Below are 19,414 nucleotides of genomic sequence, written 5' to 3'. Positions count from 1 at the left end.
TTGGAGAATGAGACCGTGCTTTGATGTGATTAAAGCAGTCTCTCAAAAGCTTTCTGATCCACATCATGTGGGAGCTGTACCTGGTGGGGAGAACAGCCGGGGGCTCAGTGCTTTACCACGTTTCATTCCCTGAGTGAGAGCTCTCAAATGGAGTAACCAGAATGTAGTGAGTAGCCTGCGGAGTGCCTCGTACTGATAAGAAAATGGTAGCTCCTTGAAGTGAGTCTTCCTTGGGCTCAAGTCTGGTGTCAGTTCTGCGTGGATGTTTGTTCTTTTCTGTATTGACATCTATGTTTTTTGAGTTTCTACGCAGTATTGTCCCTGTATCTCGTACTCTGTGTTCCTAGTTCCCATTCACATTTATGCTGGTGCAGTATAGTCTAGCAGGACAACCATGTACCTTCCCTGCCTCTTGATCATGCACTTCTTGGCCTGGTCCTGCTACAGGATGTCATTTCAGAGCAGTGCTGGCACAGTGCCTCTGCTTGCCTGCACACCTGAGAGGAAAAGGGTGCACAGTGATAGTGCAGAAGAGCCTCTGTTGTGGTGGTTTTCAAGAGAGATCACATCAAGTAGCAAATCCCATGCAGTGGGCTGCTTTGGGCACTGTTGTCATTTGCTGTCCAAAACCTTTCATCTCCCACCCTGTCATAAATAGTGTGGGGCTGTATGTGAGCTTATGCACCTGGCAGCTTGGGGAGCCTAGTCATTGTGACCCACCCTGACTGAGACAATCAGAGTCAGTTTTGGAGCCCATAGCAATGGGGTGCAAGCAGAAATTGTATCTGGGGAACCTGAAGTGGTGGAGGAAGCAGAGTGGTGGAATACGAGTAATCTTTCCTTACAAGTAATCTCCCTGGGAGTTGACCCATTGGGCAGACTGTCCAAGGAAATGAGTCACTTTTCCAGCCCTTTCTTCTAAGCTACTGATCAGAGTCTCCCTAGTAGATAGCCCAGTAATCAGCAGGTTTTGTCTCCTTCACTCTGACCCAGACCTTGTTCCCACTGTGGGCAGGAAGGTATAAAGGAAAGTTGACCTTCCCTGCCCCATCTTCAGCTGCAGAGGGAAGAAAGGGGAAAAACATGCACTTTGTATACTTAGACTACAGAAATAGCTAATTTTGTCATTTGGAGGTTGCGTGCTTAGGCAATGGTCTGTAAATATGACTTTTTTTATATATATGTGTATATATAAATGTCTTTAACCTTCTTTATGCTGTCGTCTATTTAATTTGTTAAGTGGCATTTTTTTTGCTGGGTCTATGGGGACAAAGAGCCATGGGAAGGGAGTGCAAAATCTCCCAAGTGATTTCTTGGAAGGCTTTGTGGGTGAGGTGGAAATCATGTTTGCAAGGTTTCTGTCAGCACTGATGATGTGGATGGTGGCAACTGGAAAAGTAACAGTCCTGAGAGCAGAACTGAGAGCAGCACAGAGATGCACAATGCCAGAGGTACTGGAAAAGTCATCAAGAATCCTGCGAAGTAGCTGGGGAGTCATCTGCTCCATCATTCTTTTCTTTTTAACCATCAAAATGATAAAGGTGTGTAAAACTGGGATAAAGAAGTGGAATAGGGGGATGATTGTTCCCTGTTTCCTGTAGTATTTAGGTTTGGGCATATGCACTTAAATTACCAGATGGTAGATTCAGCGCAGCTGCAGCTTCCTTACATAGATGTGTTTGTGGGTGCTGAGCTTGATCAAGCTAAAAAAAAAAAAATAAATTGCTCACTAGTTCACAGACAAAGGGAAAATCTTCAATAGCTATTAATGAAGATATCATCTTCGTTTCTGGAAAGAGCAAAGGGTTGCTGGAAGCTGTGATGACAAAGGAAGCATCACGAAATGCGTGCCAATAAGGGGATTTCCATTTCTTGGGACTATGTCTCAGGGCTAGCTGGCTACATGGCCTGACTCAGTACAGGCATCCCAAACAGGGTTTCTTTTCCGTCACTGAAAAATTACTTGGGGGTACAACATTTTCTTAGTAAACAGCAAAACTTAGCAATTTCTTGGGAAAGCCTGACAAGAAAAAGACAAATTTCGGAGATAGACTGTTTGTAAAGAGGTGCTGGGGACAAGAGGCCACATGTGGTCTGCAAGGCAGGCAATGTATGCAATGCATTGGTGACTTGAGAGAGGTGTGGTCAAGGTGCTTACTATTGCTCAGCTTTTCTCTGTCCCCAGCAAGGGACTCATGGGCTTGGGAAGTACACTGCGATGCTTCAAGTGGCCAATGTAACAAAAAAGCTCTGAAATTACAGCCTGTGCCTTAGAAGATAAGAGCAAACTTGGTCTGTCAGCTGTCTCTGTGCAGAGTGTGATAATGTAAATTAAACCTGGGGAGGTCAGTTTTGAGGTTTTGCTGTGCTGCCACAATATCTGTTCTCCCTGACAAAGGAATCACAGTGACATGGTTGAAGATGGAAAGTGGTGAACCAAGGATTTCTAGCAGAGTAAGTGATTTCTTCATGCCCTGAAGGTTGGGGAAATTCCCTTCTCCTGTGTCTCTTCTGCCTTCACAAAGGAGGAGCTGGAGTGGCTTCAGGAGCAGCTGGCTGAAAGGTTTGGGTGCAGAAATTGTACCTGGGTGTGAAGGGCTGGGAGTTGGAGCTGTGGTTAATGGGGCAGGGAGGAAACTGGAGCACAACTGTACCTGGGGGCAGAGAGAGCAGCTTGGGTTGGAGCAGCTGGTTCCACTGGGGCGAGGAGCAGAAAAACCCTTCCTCAGGCTTAATTTAAGGCTGAATTACTCTGAATTGAACCCAATGGTCAGACAGCCAATTTGAAAGGGTGAGACAATGGATGCCTTGTGAGCAGAGACACTGGCTGCAGCAGATGTGTGTCTCTGATTTGCAGGATGTATACATGCATACACGTTGCTGGGGAGCACAGAGGCTTTTATGCGGTGCCTGGGGAAATTCAAGATGTAACTCAATCAACTGTTTCTACCAAGCCCCTTAATAACAGCCCTCTGACATCTTAGCTGCAAAGCATGTGACACAAAATGAGCTGACCGCTCTTCTCACATTGGGCAGGTTGTTGTGACTGTTGTCCAGGCATTAGGTGCAATCCTTTGCTGCAGTGTGAGAAGTTTTGCATTTCCCTGACAGCAGGAGAATGGTGATGTGTAGTACAGCCCTGATCCTTGACACAGATGGGTGCAGGTCTGCTGGGAGCCAGCAGGTCCCAGCAGCAGCCAGGGAAGCAGTACTAAGTGCTAGCAGGAAGCAAGGCACGCATGGCAGCAGCAGCAGGTCACTAATAACCTTCCTCTTCCAGACCCTACCTACCATGATTGGTGTCTCCATGCCACCACGGGGTCAGCTGGAGAGGAGCTTCTATAGGTTTTGCATAGCAACCCAGGGTCCTGCAGTCTGTTAGCAGGTGGATGCAGAGAGCAGTGGTACGGGCAAAGGGCTGAAGCAGATTTCCTAGCTAGGGAGACCCAGCCCCCCGGGGTACCACGATCACCCAGTAGGTGGGTGCTGCTGTCCACACTGGCTGGGAGTGACGTCAATTCTGAGTCTGTCTGGCAGAAGGCCGAGGCTCCCTTCTGAGAGCAGGACTGTGTGCCTGGAGGGCTCTGCTTGCTCTTCATTGGCAGAGCAGCTGATGGCCTGGGTTTTGGCCAAGCAGCAATACCATCGCCTCAAAAGCAGTCAGCTCTGCAGTTCAAGACACACGGACGGACCTGCTGTCTCTAAGGCAGTGCCATCCACACCAACTGGTGTTGTGCACTGCTGTATGTGCTGCTACCTGCAAGATCTCCTGAGATAGCCCACAAGTATGTGGCAAGAGAGGCCAGGGGGAGAGAACTGCTGGGAAAAGGCAGAAGGGGATAACGTTCACCCATGTAAGATGCTCTCTGGGCCACAGCTGGATGCAAGAGTGGATCTGCTTGGTCCAGGGAGATACAGGCCCAGGAGGGGTGTGAGAGTGCAGCAAGACCTGATCTGTGGGCTCCAGGCATTTCCCTGCTGCATGCTGAGGCCAAGGGAGGTTGGCACAGGAGGAAAGTCTTAGGAAGGTAGGGGTGACAGGGTGCCCTGTCCCTTGGGAGTGGCCCTGTGCATCCCTCACCCTGGGCAGAAACCCCCAGCACCCCAAGCTATGGGGGCTCTGCGGCACTGCCTCCAGCTGTGGGCATGGCTGAGTGCATGTGTTGGGGGTGTCTGGCTGTGGTACACCTGCCCTGCAGATTGGGGGCCGCGGGAGGAGCCCCCCCCTGCAGCAGGTACGTCCCTCCTCAGCGGCCCCGCCAGCATCCCCTCCCTCCGTCCTCCATCCTCCCTCCCTGCTCCTTCCCCGCCGCCCTCCCTCCCTCCCTCCGCCTGCATGGAGAGAGCCACGGAATGGCGGAGCGAGAGAAAGGAGCCGCATCCCCGCCCGCCTCCTCCCCCTTCCTGGGGCTGCATCTCGCCTCGCCCCCCAATTTCAGGTACCGGTCGCTTCCCCCGGGACCCCTGCAGGGCTGCCCAGGCCTCAGCACCCCGGGGTTCTGCTCTTCATCCACCGCAGCCCCCCGCGCCCCCAGCCCCGTGCTGCCACTGCGGGCCCCTGCCTCCCGCAGCTCGGCATCCACCCTGTACAGCCCTTTGACACCCCCAAACTCCTAACCCACCCCGCGTGTCCCTTAACCCCCCCCCCCCCCCCCCCCCATACACACATCATGCATCGCTGAACCCCACCTGATCCATTATCCCCTACAATACTGCTTCAGCACCCCCATACATTGCTTCATTCTCCCCCTCTTCCCGTGTCGGCCCCATATACCTACCCTCATTTCCCATTCAGCCTCCCACTTTCAGCCCCACACCCCCTTTGTCAACCCCCCCCCCCCTCCAGTCTCCTCACCTGTCTCGCCACCTTTCCCCAGCACCAAGCTCCATCCCTTTCTCCACCCTCAGGAAAGCCTTTTTCTAGCCTTTTCCTTGAACCCCCCCCCTCCCCTCCCCGATGAAGGAAGCAGCAGCCCCAGGCGAGCAGGGGTGAGCGTGCCGGGACCCATCCTCACCGCTACACCCAGCGGTCTGGGATGCGGGGGGGCTGCCCCTGTGACGCCCGGTGCAGCCTCTCGCGGGGACTTCCGACGGCATGGGCCGGGCCAGGCACGGCCGGAGGTGTCGACCCGCAGAGCCAGGGGGGGTCGGGCCTGCTGGTGGCCTCCCGCTAGTGGCTGTGGGATGGGAAGCGTTCGCCGGTTAAAGGAGCACGGTGGGCAAGGGAGCCTTGCTTGCCGCCTTGGGCAGGCCAGGTGCTTCTGGGGCCGTAACATCTTCAGCCATTGCTCTCCGCTCGGCTCCAGCATCCCGGCGTGCTGAGGTGTGCTGCTAGTGTGAGTGTGGCCGGTGTAGGGTGGTTATGTGGTGACATGTTGGAGGTGGGAATGAGGGGAGGCTTCACACCTGGCGCTGCAGCTGGACGCCAGCTGTGGGTGATTCTCAGCCCGCCAGCCCTGCAGATCTATAGATTGGTGGCCGGATGCTGTCGAGCTGTGCCGGGTTCTGCCCATTTCCCTCAGCTCTCTGCCCCCAGGTCCCCTCACTGGGCGCTCACACGGCCGCCTGTGATTGCTGCGCTGCCTGCCCGAGCCGCTGGGCGCTGCTGCAACATGGCTGGGAGAGCTGCACGCCCAGCAGCTGCACACTGCGTGGGGAACGGCTGCTGCCGGGCTAGAAAGGGGATGGGGGCTGAGGGCGTCGGGCCGGCTCCGTGTGCAGCACCATCCCCAGGGATTCTGCTCACCCAGGGCACTGCCTTGTGCAGGAGGTGACGTGGCGACTTGAACAGCGAGAGGATGTGGCGAGCGGGTGATGGCACTGAGGCTGGGGGGGCCTGCAGGCCGCGGGGCCGGTGGCTTTGGTGTTGGCTGTTGGTGGGTACTGTGGGGAGAGCTGCAGGCACAGGGTCTCTGGAGGCGGCTGCCTGCTGCTGCAATGGCGTTTTAGGAGCCAAAAACAAAAGCAGTTGTCTCTCCCATCCTCTGCATCATTCTCCAAAAGCCTCATGCTCAGGGTTGTGCCTGGATGGCAAGGTGGCACAGCCAGGACTGCTCCACTGCACCTGTGGCTGAGGAGCCTGTGTGGGGGCGATGGACTGGGTGCTGAGGTGATGGCTGATCGTCCTGGCAACAGTGTGGTGAATGATGAGGTGAAGGGCTGTGTGTTGAGGTAATGGTGGGCTGGGTATTGAGGTGATGTGCTGGATGTCGAGGTGGATGACCCTGATTTTTGTGATGGGATACCAAAGGTTGGTCTGGATCTGACGGACCTTGACAGCCAGGCTCACTAGGCCCCCTCCACACTGTGCTGCCCTGACCAAGTGCCAGCACCGAATCTGCACCCAGCTGAGCCTGGCCCCATCTCCTTGCCCTATTCTCCCATCCTTTGCTCACCCCAAAGCCCCTCCTGCTCCCCAGCTCGCCCACTGGCTCCCTCCCGCAACAGGCTGCTCACAGAAGACGCTGTGGGCGTGCGCAGCTCCTCCTCCTCCTCCTGCCTGGGGCCTGCTGTAGAGCAAGCTGGCTGAAGCTGGGAGGCAGACTGGAGAGCTGAGTGCCTCGAGGGCAGCAGCCAGGGAGTGATACAGTAAATGCCCCCTCCCTTTGTGTTGCTACAGTTACAGTCACACTGCTCCTGCAGCCAAACATGCAGCCAGAGCTGCTCACGCACTCGCCATTATCAGCTGGTAGACCAGGGTTGTCACAGGTGTTTGAGAGCAGATAGGATGCATCTTCAGGAGGATCTTTGTGACCACAGTTCCCTGTCAGTCCCACTCAGGGCTTTGCGGGCTGTGATAGAGCTGATGAGAGTGAGAGCTGCTTTGTGTTGCTGGTGTTTTCAGCCTCTTTCAGGGGCAGGAGAGAAAGGCAGGGGTGTTCCCCATGGAGGGTGATGAAGGAGAATCTTCATCACCTCCTTTAGGAAGTTCTGGAGCATCCCTGTTAGATGAGGAAAGGGCAGAGTAACACAGAGACAGAGATTTTTTTTTTTTTTTTTTTTAATTAACTCCAATGAGCCAGGAAGATTTGAACAGAGCAGCTGCCCCTGATATGGGAGATGGAGTCCAGGGTGGTACTATATGAGAGCTGAGAGGCACTGAATTCAGCACAGCGAGTAAAACCCACCAGCAGCACCTCACCAAGGTGAGGACCGACTCTTTCCTCCACTTGGTGCAGCAAGGGCAGGAGAAGGAGTGGGTAGAAGGGGCACCAGCGCTGGGTAACCAGATGCCTGCTGCGGGTGTGGGGACCGGCTGCTGGAGCACTCCTAGGAGCCGGGCTGGCTGACACGCAGAGGCAGTCAGCATCCCCAGCAGAGAGCAGGGATTTGGCATCAGCTCAGCTGGGAGGTTATTTTTTATTTTTTTTTCCCCCTCCAGGACAGCTGATTCCATCTATTTTTAATGAGCTTGCCCAGGTTGCGCAGTGAGGAGACAGAGCAGCGCCAGCAGCCATAGACTGCGCTGGGGCAGCGGGCACCTGGCGCTCGTCCTCTCCTCACTACGGACTAGGGACTGCCTCAGGGTGGGAGCTTGCCCCCCGGGGAAGGGTCCTCCTCAATGCAGCTGCCCCTGAGCATGGAGTCGAGCACGGAGGAGGAGAGCTGGCTGGAAGACCACTGGGAGAAATGGTAGGGGACCGGCAGGTCTGGGGTGAGGGCTGTCCCCTGGCTGCATGGGAACGAGGGACAGCCTCTCGTTTGTCGGCGCATCGCCCTCTGCACCAAGCGGTGCCGTGGGGCAGCAGCAAATTCAGCATTGAGTGCAGCTCAAAATTTTCCCGGCTGCTCAGGAGCTGTGGGCATGGAAATGTGCAGGATTTGTCAGCAGGGCATGAGGAGAGAGCTGCAGCATGCAGCGTGGGATAAAAGGGCTGCGCGTGGGGGTCCTTTCTGCCTGTGCGTGCAGGCAGGGATGGTGCTGGCTGCCTACACAGCATCTCCCCATACCCAAGCCAGGGGTGTGCCCTGTGCCGGGACCCACGGTGGGAAGAGGTAATGAGCGGTTGGTAATGACACCGGTGACCCAAGTAACTGGAGAAGAAATCGATTTGTGCATTGAAGGCTGTGCTGAGAGCCTCCTGCTCTGCGTCTCTGCAGGCAGCAGCAGTGGGGGATGAGGGACCCTCTTAGCGTGGCCTCTCTGCATCTCTTAGGGACACCTCCATCCCTCGCAGCCCTTCAGGGGAGCTGCCATGGCTGGCAGAAGACTCTTTGGCTGGTCTGTTGTGTTTTCCTTCCTGGAACAAGCACGAGGAGCATTGCAGTAGTATGATGTAGAAATGTTTTAATGCACAGGAGCCAGGAGCTCCCTGGGGATGCAAGTGAGCACGTGAGGAGCAGGGCAGTCAGCACATTTGCAGCCACTAAAAGGAAATCTCTGCAAACTTTCCAAGGGGACATGAAGAGGCTGTAAGGGAGCCTTCAGAGGCTCATCGGGGTGCTGAGCAGCACCAATGGCTACAGGGATGTTGCAGCCACCCCAGAGAGGGAATAATGGCACAGAGGGATCTCACTGCTCTACTCTCCCCTGTACAGTACAGGGGAGCACCTTGCTGGGGCAACTCTTGAGCCCGCTTGTGAGGATCCACTCTCTGCTTCTTCCGCAGCCAGTGGGCAGGTGCATGCAAAGGCTGCGGATCTCAATGCAATCTCGTGTCCTGGGGTGTCCATGTTCCAGCTGTACCTTGGCATCCCTTAGCTCTCCTCTCCAGAAGCATCCCTTTTCCTGGTCCTTTTTCCCTGTAAAGACCCAGAGAGACCCTCCTGGGGATCTTGGTGCTGCTCCTTGCCTGCATCCTGCCCCCTATGTGCTGTGTGTGACAATGGTCTCTGCTCCCTCCAGGCTTACCCACGACATCAGCCTTGAGGAGTTTGAGGATGAAGACCTCTCTGAAATCACTGATGAGTGTGGCATCAGCCTGCACTGCAAGGACAGCTTGGCCACCCGGGTAAGTGCATGTGCTGGGGGCAGGAATGAAATGAGGTTCTGTGTTGTGCTGTTGAGTTTCATGCTGGTAGTGAGCAGGGAGGTGTGATGAGACCCATTCTTGGGGAGGCACTGGTGGGCTTCTGCAGCCTCTCATATGGGATCTTTCTGGGGCAGGGAGAGGCTGGTGCTGGAGGAGAACTCCGTGATCTGCCAGGTCTGTTAGGACAGGGGCTGCAACCCTTCCCTGGAATGAGGGTAAGAAAAATGTGCTGTGTTGCCCATTTACAACAGAATCCTTCTGTTGTGGGGTTTGTCGAGGAGTTTCTGTATTGCAAAGCAGAGCCCTGTGCCATGGCAGGGGTGGTTGGGGCACGGGCACTGAGCCCTGTGCCTTGCCCAGCACCCACTGTAGGGCACTCTGCATCTGCTGGTTGCAGGGATGCAGCGAGCTGATCCTAAACACAGGAGCCTACACGCTCAGAAAACAGCTGCTAAAAATACATACAAATGGCTTACATGAGGTATGAAGGATTGCCCGAGGAGTAGAACTGGAAGCAGTGGCAGTGAGAGGGCTCTTCAGTGTGAAATAAGGGTGGGGAGAGCCAGGTGCTCTCAGAGCTGGAGAGGATGAGTCTCACGAGATGAGAGCCTGATGTAGGTGGTTGCAGGAAGTGGCCAGGCTTAGGGGACGGGTTTTGGACGAGTTTGGCTCCATGCGCTGTGCAGAGCCTGGGAAACTGGGAATAACCCCAGCATGGGATTGCTGACTGCATCCTGTAGGAACATGGCCTTTGCTAAGGGCAGGAGCTAACCCGAATATTCAGTGAGAGGTCCCACTGTAATTCCCCTGCAAACAAGGCAGGGCTGGAGAAGGCAGCTGCTGGATGCGGACAGGCAGGCAGAGAGGCCCAGCAGCAAAACACCCTCTCAGAAGACAGTACCTCAACAGAGAATTTGGGGTGGGTTTTTTTTGGGTTTTGTTTTGTTTTTTTTTTTTATCCTGGAAAAACAATGATGACTTCATCACGGGCTATTTTAGCAGATCTCCAGAAATAGAGGCTCCAACACCCAGCCTGCAAGGCGCGGCTGGCTCCTCCAAGGCGGGTGCAGCGAGGGAGGTCATGAAGCACAAATGCAAGGTCTTGGCTTTGGGTTTGGCCTCGTTCCGTTTGTCTTGAAGTGCAGGGCGCCTTATGTCTGATTGCTGCAAGGCAGGATAGTAGGCTGCCCATCACTAGGGCTCATCATGCTCTTTGTGTTCTACGAAACTGTTTGATGTGGGAATGAAAAATGGAAAAAATAAAGTAAAATAACCTTTTTAGGAATGTTAAGAGAAGAGCCGAAGGAAAAAGAGCTGGGATATGTCTGTACTAAACCTTCACGTTCTGGGCCTGTGCTGGATGCACAAAAAGTCTTGAACCAGCCATAGGAAGAACAAATCCCTTTGGTTTTACATCAGAGTAAGGCTCCTGGAAGTGCCAAGCTTCCCCCTGTCACCATCCCTGCCTCGGTGCAGCCTGCACCAGCTGCAGCCGCCTGACCCGGAGGCTGATGGCAGCAGTGTGGTGGCTTGATGCCAGCAGCCCAGTTGCTCTGGGATCCCACTGCATGGAGCAGAGACACAGCAGCACAGTGGCTGCTTGCTCAGGGTGCTTTTAAACAACCTCCTTTATCCCTGCGTCTCCTTCCTAGCACCTTCAGAGCACCTTTCCTTCGGAGAGAAACAAGTGGCATCCATCCATGCCCAGGGTTGCAGCACCACCTGTTATGCTACAGCCCATTAAACATGTCCCAACAGCGGTTGTAGTTTCCTCTTAGCTGTGGAATCCTGAATGGAGCATCGTTCCTAGGATGTACATTGCTCAAACTGTTTTGCTGTTCTGCATCCTTCTGGGACATTCCTCCTCTGAGTTTTCCTAGTGATTTGGGATCACGCTAGCAGGCTGGGCTGGCTGGCAGCAGCTGCCTTGCAGGTGCCCACCTTAGCTAGGTACCACGGAGCCAGCCGGGATTTCCCCCCTTCCTTTTCCTATGCCTCTGTTTCCTTGCTAAAGCGCTGCGGGGCTCGCAGCGTCCCGGAACAGGCACGTCGGTGGGGATGGCTTGGAGGGGGAGTGTGCGGGGAGCCGCGGGAAGCATCCCTGCGCCTTTAAAAGGCTGCGACCGGCCGCCCCGTCCCGCCCCGCCTGCTGACCGCGCCGCTGATCCCGGCAGGGCCGCGTGAGCCGGTCGGGCGGCGCGGCGCGGGCTTCGGGCGGCGGGGAGGGAGGCCGACTGCAGGCCGAGATGCTGCAGCTCGACCTGATCGACGCCGCCGGGGACGCGCCGGCCGAGGAGCAGACGGCGCCCGCGCCCCTGCAAAAGGAGCCGCCGCCCGCCAGCACCGACAGCTACCGGCCCAAGCGCCCCACCACGCTCAACCTCTTCCCGCAGGTGCCTCGCAGCCAGGTGAGCGCCGGCCCGGGGGGCTCTCCCGGCACCGGGGGCTTCTGGCGGGGATGGGTGCGCGATCGGGGGCGTGAGGGATGCGGGGAGAGATGCGCTCGTTCCCTGCTGAGCAGAGTCCCCCGAGCGTGGGGAGGCTCAAAAGTGGGCTCCCCCCGAGCCCGTGGGGCCAGAGTAAGACGGCTCGGAGCGGGGAAGGGACCTTAGTGGGGACGGGGAGCTAATGAGGCGTGGCATCCTGAACGCGTGAATGAGCCATCCGTCCCAGCACCGCGTCCCAGATCAAGGGCTGGCAGCGCCGCGGCTGCAGCCTGGGACGGGCCGGTGACGCAGCCCTGTGTGCTCGGCGCTGGGACTGGGGCTCCACTCCTGGGCGGCTACACCCGGCAAGGGGGGCATCAGCATCAGCGCCCAGTGCAAAATCGCAGCGACAATCACCTTGCCCGAAACAGTGGTCAGGAGAACGGGGCTTCGTCTTGATCACTCTCAGGGCTTGCAGGAGGTTTTGGATGGAGCCTTTTCCCAGATGCAGCAGTGGGGCTGTCCCCAGGAGGGTTACACCAGAGTGCCGTGCACTCTGAGCCTCTGAGCTGGAGTCCCTTTGCCCCATCTCTTCTGCAAACCTTGCAGACCTACGCAAGGTGTGCTGTGCACAGGGCTATTTTTGCCTTCCTCCTGCCTTCAGCAGTGGCTTCTATTGCCACGTAGGAGGATTTTCGTAGTGGTGACGTGCAGCTGAGGGGCTTGAAGCTAGAGGCAGGTGTCCCTGCCGGTGACAGATGGGGCGTAGTCGGAGCTGGGTGTCACCAGCCTGAAACCTGCAGCTGATGCCAGCTCTGCCTGAGGCCATGGGTGGGAGGAGGAGGAGGAGGGCAGGGAGCCAGGACAATGGCTGCAGGACAGCTGGCACCGGGGACAAAGGCAGCAGGGATGGAGGGGAGGGGGAGGGGGAAAGCCTGCTGGAGCATAATGGACAAGGGGACAGCAGGCAGCCTTGTCCCACCCTGCGCAGGGACCCCGAGGAGCCGGTGGCACGTGGGAGCCACATCCAGCTGGGGGGACGGGGACAGCAAAGGCCCCCCCCGGGCAGCTGGTCCCAACCAGCGTCCAGACCTGCGGAGAGGTATTTTTGGGGTGTTTGGGTTGTGTAGATGGTGGGCTGGGGAGGGGGAGATGATGGTGCCCTTGTAGGGGATGGTGGAGACTGTGGGCACACTGGGAGCCATGGGCATGGGCTGTGCTGATGACCTTGAGGACAGGAGCTTTTCCACAAAGGGTCTGCTAAGGCTGGCAGCAGGAACGCAAAGTCCCTGTGCTCCAGGACAGGACAGGGAATCCCATGAATCTTAGTGGGCTTTAAGGCAGAGGATTGCTTCATGTTGATTGGAAGAGCAGGGCAGCTCCTGTGCTGCTTTTGATGGCTGCAGGAGAAAACCCCAAGAATCCCAAGCTTGGTGCTTGAGCAAAAACTAGCAGCGCAGAAAATGCGACTGCTGCAGAGAGACTAAGACCCATGCTGTCCCCAGAACCATCTGCAAAGTCTGGGAGCAAAACGTGCCCTGGCTGCACATGAGGATGGTCACAGTGACCCTGAAGAAGCTCTTGGGCGGTCCCAGGCATTGCCCAGGGGCCATGATGGCTCTGGCTGCTGCCCATGCTGTGGGGCGGGCAGGGACAGGCGCCACGTGCTGTTTACTGCACGGGTGACAAGGCGGCTTTGTTCTCCTCCTCAGGACACCCTGAATAACAACTCTCTGGGGAAAAAGCACAGTTGGCAAGAGCGGGTGTCCCGGTCATCGTCCCCTCTGAAGACGGGTGAGTTGTCTGAGAGCAGATGCTTGCATTCCTTGGTACTTCCTAGGAGTCAATCCCTGTCCCAGGGCCTGGAGCAAACCTTGCTGAAACAGAAGGTTGGGAAAATGTCCCCAGTGGACACGTGTCCAGCTTGAGTCTGGGGTGTCCCTATCAGTGGGAAGACCAACACTGCTCTTCTCCTCGCAGGTGAGCAGACCCCTCCCCATGACCACGTTTGCCTGAGTGATGAGGTCAATCACCAGAATAGCACAACCTCCACCAAAGACCGGGGCACATCCACAGAAAGCCCGTGCCGGCGCACGGCAGCCACTCAGATGGCACCTGCCTGTATTGCCTCATCCCGGCCCCCCGAGAAGCAACAGGCTGCCAGCCGACCCCCACCCCACGGTGCCAGCGTGGTGGTGGTGACGTCGAGGGCCCCTGAGGCCCACCGGGACCGCATCCGCTACCAGACAGACGTGAGGCTGGAGGCCACTGAGGAGATCTATCTGACACCCGTGCAGAAGAACTCGGACCCGCTGGAGACCGAAAAGCCGTTCCTGTCACAGTCCAGTGAGAACCGCATGTCTATCAGCTCTGACATCGACACCTCCAGCTACTCAGCCCTGGCTGGGAAAACCAACCCCTCCATCAGTGAGGAGGATGAGGTGCTGGACTACATGTCCTCTCCTGACAAGACGAGCCTGCCCCGGGCCTCCTGTGGTGGTGGGAGCAGTGGCTACCGGCCAGGCCATGGCCTTCAGAGAGCATCCGTCAGCTCAGACACCAGCGCCCTCTCCTACGACTCGGTCAAGTACACGCTGGTGGTGGATGAGAACGTGCAGCTGGAGCTGGTCAGCCTCAAGCAGTGCTACTCGGGCTACAGTGATGAGAGTGACTCGGCTACTGTCTATGACAACTGCGTCTCCTCACCCTATGAGTCAGCCATCGGCGAGGAGTATGAGGAGGATGCTCTGAAGCGCGACTCGGTCTGCCTCTCAGAGGACTCCACCCCCGAGGCGGACATCCACTTCTCCAAGAAGTTCCTCAACGTCTTCATGAGTGGCCGGGCACGCTCCTCCAGTGAGTGCTGGGCGGGGGGAGGATGTGGGCTGGGGGTTGTGTCCCCAGGCAGCCTTGCTTAGCCCTGGTACCAGCTTGCCCAGCCCAGGGTGCCCTGCAGGGCCTCCCATGAGATGGAGAAGCTTCAGCAGGTGCTGGTTCTACAGCCTGCGACCTCTTCCCTTGTGATTAGGGAGGGGTCGGCTGGAAAAGCTTTGTGAGCTTTAGGCAGGGGTAGCTGCAGTTGTCAAGCTGTTGGTTTTTTTTGTCTAGTGTGAGGTACGGCCAAGACAGCGCAACCTTAGCTAAGGCCATGAGGCGTGAGCTGAGGGTCTTGTCCTTCCCTGTGTGTGGTGCTGACCCCTCAAAGCTGCAGCATGCCCCTCTACCTTCCTCCCCAGGTGCTGAGTCCTTTGGGTTGTTCTCTTGCATGATCAATGGTGAGGAGCAGGAACAGACCCACCGTGCTGTTTTCAGGTGAGTGCAGGGCACAAGCAGTGTCCTCTGGTCCTACCCAAACCATGTAGTTTCTAGCATGGGAAGCCTGTGAACTAAACCACAGTCCTTAGGCTGGTAGTAGGCCCAGCAGGAGCCAGGCAGTGGCTGGGCAACATCTTCCCAAGGGTGAGAGACCTCCCAGGGCACCCAGGAGCACTGGGAGCCACGTGGGGGATGCCATAGGGGAAACCTCGCATTAGTGCCAGGTACTGTCTCCTTTTGAGCCTGAACCCACTCAGGTCTCTATTTAGCACATCAGATCTTAGCTCCTTCCACCTGCTCCCCAGCTGCGCCGGCCGCAGGCCTTGCACTGCCCTTGCTCCAGAGGTGTGTCGGTGAGCATGCCACCAGAGCTGCCAGCCAGCACAGTGCTAGTGACTCCCTGCCCAGGTTTGTGCCTCGCCACGCGGACGAGCTGGAGCTGGAGGTGGATGACCCTTTGCTGGTGGAGGTGCAGGCAGAAGATTATTGGTACGAGGCCTACAACATGCGGACAGGGGATCGGGGCATTTTTCCTGCCTACTACGCTATCGAAGTCACCAAAGACCCAGACCATATAACAGGTACCAAGCCTCCGTACTGCTTATGTCCCTGATCTCCTGCCCATGTCCTCACCACGGAACAGGGGGTGAAAGGAGGACACTAGGCAAGGAATGATGTGGCTGTGGGCAGCTCCGGCCAGTAGTGGTCAGAGCTTGCACCCATTGCCGGGTGGGGAATGGTGCAGGTTTGCACCATGGAAACATGGAGATGGCCAACAGAGGTGATCCTTGCCATATGCTCTGTCTTCTAGCTCTGGCCAAGAGCAACGACTGGGTGGACCAGTTTCGGGTGAAGTTCCTCGGCTCGGTGCAGGTTCCCTATCACAAAGGCAATGATGTACTGTGCGCGGCCATGCAGAAGGTAGTGTCCCACTGTGGGCTGAGCCTGCCTGGGAGCAGGGAGGAAATGGGAAGGGGTGGGCCATCTTCGCATGCTGCCTGTGAGTGCCAGTGATTTATGTCTGTCTCTCCCTTCCCAGATTGCCACCACGCGCCGCCTCACTGTGCACTTTAACCCACCCTCCAGCTGTGTTTTGGAGATCAGCGTGCGTGGGGTCAAGATAGCTGTGAAAGCTGATGATTCCAAGGAGCACAGCAAGGTAGTGCCCTGCTCACCTTATCCCTTCTACTGTTGCTAGTCTGAGCTTGCTGGTGCCCCCATGCATGTTTACATAGAAATTAAGGGCTTCCATCCCATGTGCTCTTTGTTCCTCTAGAAATACCATCCAAAGGGTTGTAGGTCCTCCATTGAGGTCCCTGAAGCCTAGTGAGATCCCAGCATTGGGCTATACATCAGAATGGTGCCCTCACAGATGCCAGGCATGTTGCTGTGCTAGGATGCTTTGAGCTGAGCTGCACCCCTAATCCGTCAGCTGTTCCTAAACCTTTCTGCTGCTATTTAGAGTGGTGTCCTCCAGATCTTCCCTGTAATCTCTTTAGCTGGGCATTGCAAGCTGCTGATTAGCGGTCTCCATAAGAAGCCTAACAGAGCACAGCAAGATGCTGGGCAGAGGCGAGTGAACCTTCCCAGCAAGCTTTTGGAAACCTCCCCTGTGGGTGGGGTACAGGAGCGTGGCTGTGGGTACTGTTTGGGAGAGCTGGGCTCAGCCTGAGCACCTATTTCTAAAGCTGGAGTCCAACTGTCCCACAGAACTGCTGAGGAAGAAAGCTTTAACTGTTCTTTTATCTGTTCCCCAGGTAAACAAGTGTAGCCATTTTTTCCAGCTGAAGAACATTTCCTTTTGTGGATACCATCCAAAGAACAACAAGTGAGTAGCAGGAAGATGGGGCAGCTATCAGTGCTTTAACACATGGAGGCATCACTGCTTTCTTGCTCCCAGCATCATCATCCCACAGCTTCATGTGAGGAGCAGCCTTTGGGTGGGAATTACATCCCTGATATGGGCCTGGGAAGTGTTCACTGCTGGGGTTTGAATCCCAAACCCCTTTGCCAAGGGCAGGCACAGGTATTTATTTCTGCCTGTCTGCCAATCCAATCTCACTTGCTCTGTTCACCCTCAGATATTTTGGGTTCATTACCAAGCATCCTGCTGACCACAGATTTGCCTGCCACGTCTTTGTCTCAGAGGAGTCCACGAAGCCTCTGGCGGAGTCTGTAGGGTAAGTCCTGGGGTGGGAGGAAGGTGCTCCCTCCTGAGGGACAGGAGGAACGAGAACCTGGCACCTCTTCCCTACAGTGAGAGGCTCAGGGATAGAGCCAGAGCTGACGCTGCTATGGGCAGCATATTCCTGACAGTGCTGGAACAAGTCCCAGTGCAAAGCTTTGCAGGCAGATGGCTGAAACCCAGGGGCTGTGTGGAAGCTCAGAGCTGAGATGGAGGCCTTGTTCCAGCAGCACCTCTGGGCACTAATGGATGAGGCTCCCAGAGCTGGATCTGGGTTTGACTTGACAGCAGGATGGAGCAAGGGCAAGAAGGGAAGCAAAATGGGCTCTGTAAATGCTATGGGGAGGGTACAGTTGAGCTTTGCTCCATGCTGTGTTGCAGGAGGGCTTTTCAGCAATTCTACAAGGAGTATGTGGAGTACACGTGCCCCACGGAAGACATCTACCTGGAGTAGGGGCTGGCATAGGCACCTGCTGCACAGCCAGGGCTGCAGTCTTGCCCCTTCTGCGTCGTGCATGGACAAGAGCTGCTTTGAGATTGGAAGAGAAGTGGGCCCTGAGAGCTGTTCCCTGGACCCTGTGCTGCCTCTTTTCATGGCTCCCCTTCCTCAGGCTGGGGGTGATGGGAGGGGGGAGGGCTGGACAAATCGTGTTTATCGTACAAAATACTTAGTTTATTCTATTTGAGAAGTGCCCACTGGCTGCCCAGTCTGTGATTGCTGGAGGGGTTGGCATTCTCCAGCCCTTCCCTGATGCAAGCTGGGGTGAAAACATCTCCTCGCTGTGACCATGGCTCAGCTTCCCGTCACATCCCTCAGGGGTGACTTCTAATGCACTGGCGGAGTCAGACTCTTGCAGGATGAAGACACAGAAGCTACAGCCAACAAGAACTGTATGATGGCTCCTGCCAGGGCAGAGACCATCACTTCTCTGCCTGGCCCCGGGGACGAGGCTGCTGGACAGGAAGGATAGAGCCCAGCATCTCCTCTTTGAGTGCCAGAGAAAGGATGAATGAGCTGAGACAGCTCACCCCTGCCTCTGCCCCCATCCCTCCTCTCTTGTATCCATGCCCTGGGGAAAGGAAGATTTCCTCCTACCTCTCTGCAGTGACCACACCATGGGGAAGGGAGCATTTCTCTGTCCTTGTCCCCCTCTATCCCCTCCAGCTGCAGGTGGCAGAGGCAGGACAGGGCTGAGCTTCCCTACTGCGGTGGTTCTCAGCCCTGTGCAGACTGGGGTGCCTGCCAGAAACAGAGCAGGGAAGGGCTAACGCCTGCAGGGAGCCGTACACATCTCCAGGGAGATACAAAAGCTCTCCTGCTCCCTGCCAGCGGTCTCTGTGCTTCAGCTGGATCTGCTGTGATGGCAACTATTAAATATGATGGTTCATGGAGCAGGGCTGCAGTGCTGTTTGTGTTGGGTGCATTTGGGCCCTGGCTTATTCCTTCCCTTGGGGAGCCCAAAAGGAGCTGGGGTTTCTCAGGTTAGCAAACCTTGGAGGTCAGAGACTACCATAAGATCTTGATGTAACTTAATTCTTGTTTTTCCATTCACAGTGCCAGGAGGACTCTGGCTAAAGCTTCCCTGTATTTGCCATTAGGTTGTTGAAGACAGCAATAATATCCCTTCTCAGCCTTCTCTTTTTCAGGCTGAGAAACCCCAGCTCCTCCAGCTTCTCCTATCCTGTAGTGTGGTTGGAAAGCCCTTGTTCCTGCACCCCACACCTACCTGAGTGCCCTGCTGTCCCTCACAGCTGGGCATCATAGTAGTACTCCAAGTCAAGCTCATCACGTTTGGTTTTGCCAGCCCTCTGCAGTCCTGCTGGCTGTTCCCGGGGTGTTACGGTCCTGAAGTGAGGCTGTTTTGGTTTAATGCCATAATCTGTGGGTAGACAGTGGGGTGAGGGCTCAGGAGCTGTCTGTGTCATCACTGGACAAATGAGCACATGGGAGGGAATTTAAGGGAAGAGCTGTACCATCCACCAAGCCAAAGTGCTGCTGTGGGAGTTCTAAGGGGGCAGAGAAGTCTTCAGGGACAAAATAGCTGCAGAGGAAAACCAGAGGTGGGAATGAGCCCGAAGCTCTCCAGAACTTGCCCCCATCAACACTACAAGCCCAAGCCTGGTCCAGGAGCACTGGTTACAGAAGAAGGATCATCCAGCCCCTGTGGCACCACTGCAGGTACTGGGGCAGGGAAGCTGTGGGGGAGTCATCACCTTTGGCGCAGGGGCAGAGGGAGCACAGCCCCCAGTAGCACAGTGAACAGCAAGAGCCAGCACTGCATGCTGAGCTCTGGTACCCACCACTGTCACATTCTGCACTGAGGTCACAGAGGAACCACCAGGTAGCCCAAGAATTTTTCCTCTCCTGTACTTAGAATCATAGAATGGTTTGGGTTGGAAGGGACCTTTAAGATCATATAGTTCCACCCCCCCCCCCCTCCAGTAGGCAGGGACACCTCCCTCTAGACCAGGTTGCTCAAAGCCCCATCCAGCCTGGCCTTGAATGCTTCCAGGGA

At 56.1% G+C, this 19,414-nt stretch overlaps 2 protein-coding genes across 3 annotated transcripts; one reads left to right on the top strand and one right to left on the bottom strand.

Annotated features, from left to right (window-relative positions):
- Positions 1–4,353: 4,353 nt before the first annotated feature.
- MAPK8IP1 (mitogen-activated protein kinase 8 interacting protein 1) lies at positions 4,354–17,352 on the top strand (the record flags this gene model as incomplete). 2 transcript variants are annotated; one of them, XM_079537795.1, is made up of 12 exons in its annotated part: positions 4,354–4,439; positions 8,846–8,951; positions 11,147–11,380; positions 13,111–13,192; positions 13,379–14,254; positions 14,635–14,710; positions 15,122–15,294; positions 15,525–15,634; positions 15,753–15,872; positions 16,471–16,541; positions 16,795–16,893; positions 17,280–17,352. In XM_079537795.1, 12 exons carry the CDS (start codon positions 4,354–4,356, stop codon positions 17,350–17,352), a joined length of 2,106 nt encoding a protein of 701 aa, XP_079393921.1. The 2 variants fall into 2 exon arrangements, with proteins under 2 accessions (XP_079393921.1, XP_079393920.1); XM_079537794.1 differs by having other exon boundaries at positions 8,846–9,032.
- Positions 17,353–18,644: 1,292 nt separating this feature from the next.
- Positions 18,645–19,180, bottom strand: FREY1 (Frey regulator of sperm-oocyte fusion 1; the record flags this gene model as incomplete). The annotated part of the gene is made up of 3 exons (XM_079536697.1): positions 18,645–18,778; positions 18,873–18,940; positions 19,113–19,180. 3 exons carry the CDS (start codon positions 19,178–19,180, stop codon positions 18,645–18,647), a joined length of 270 nt encoding a protein of 89 aa, XP_079392823.1.
- Between the last annotated feature and the right edge of the window lie 234 nt (positions 19,181–19,414).

The sequence above is a fragment of the Tetrao urogallus genome, assembly GCF_951394365.1.
Source record: "Tetrao urogallus genome assembly, chromosome: 6".
NCBI classification, from domain to species: Eukaryota; Metazoa; Chordata; class Aves; order Galliformes; family Phasianidae; genus Tetrao; species Tetrao urogallus.
Note: the sequence above shows the minus strand (reverse complement) of the source record. Positions and strands in the feature narration are given on the sequence as shown.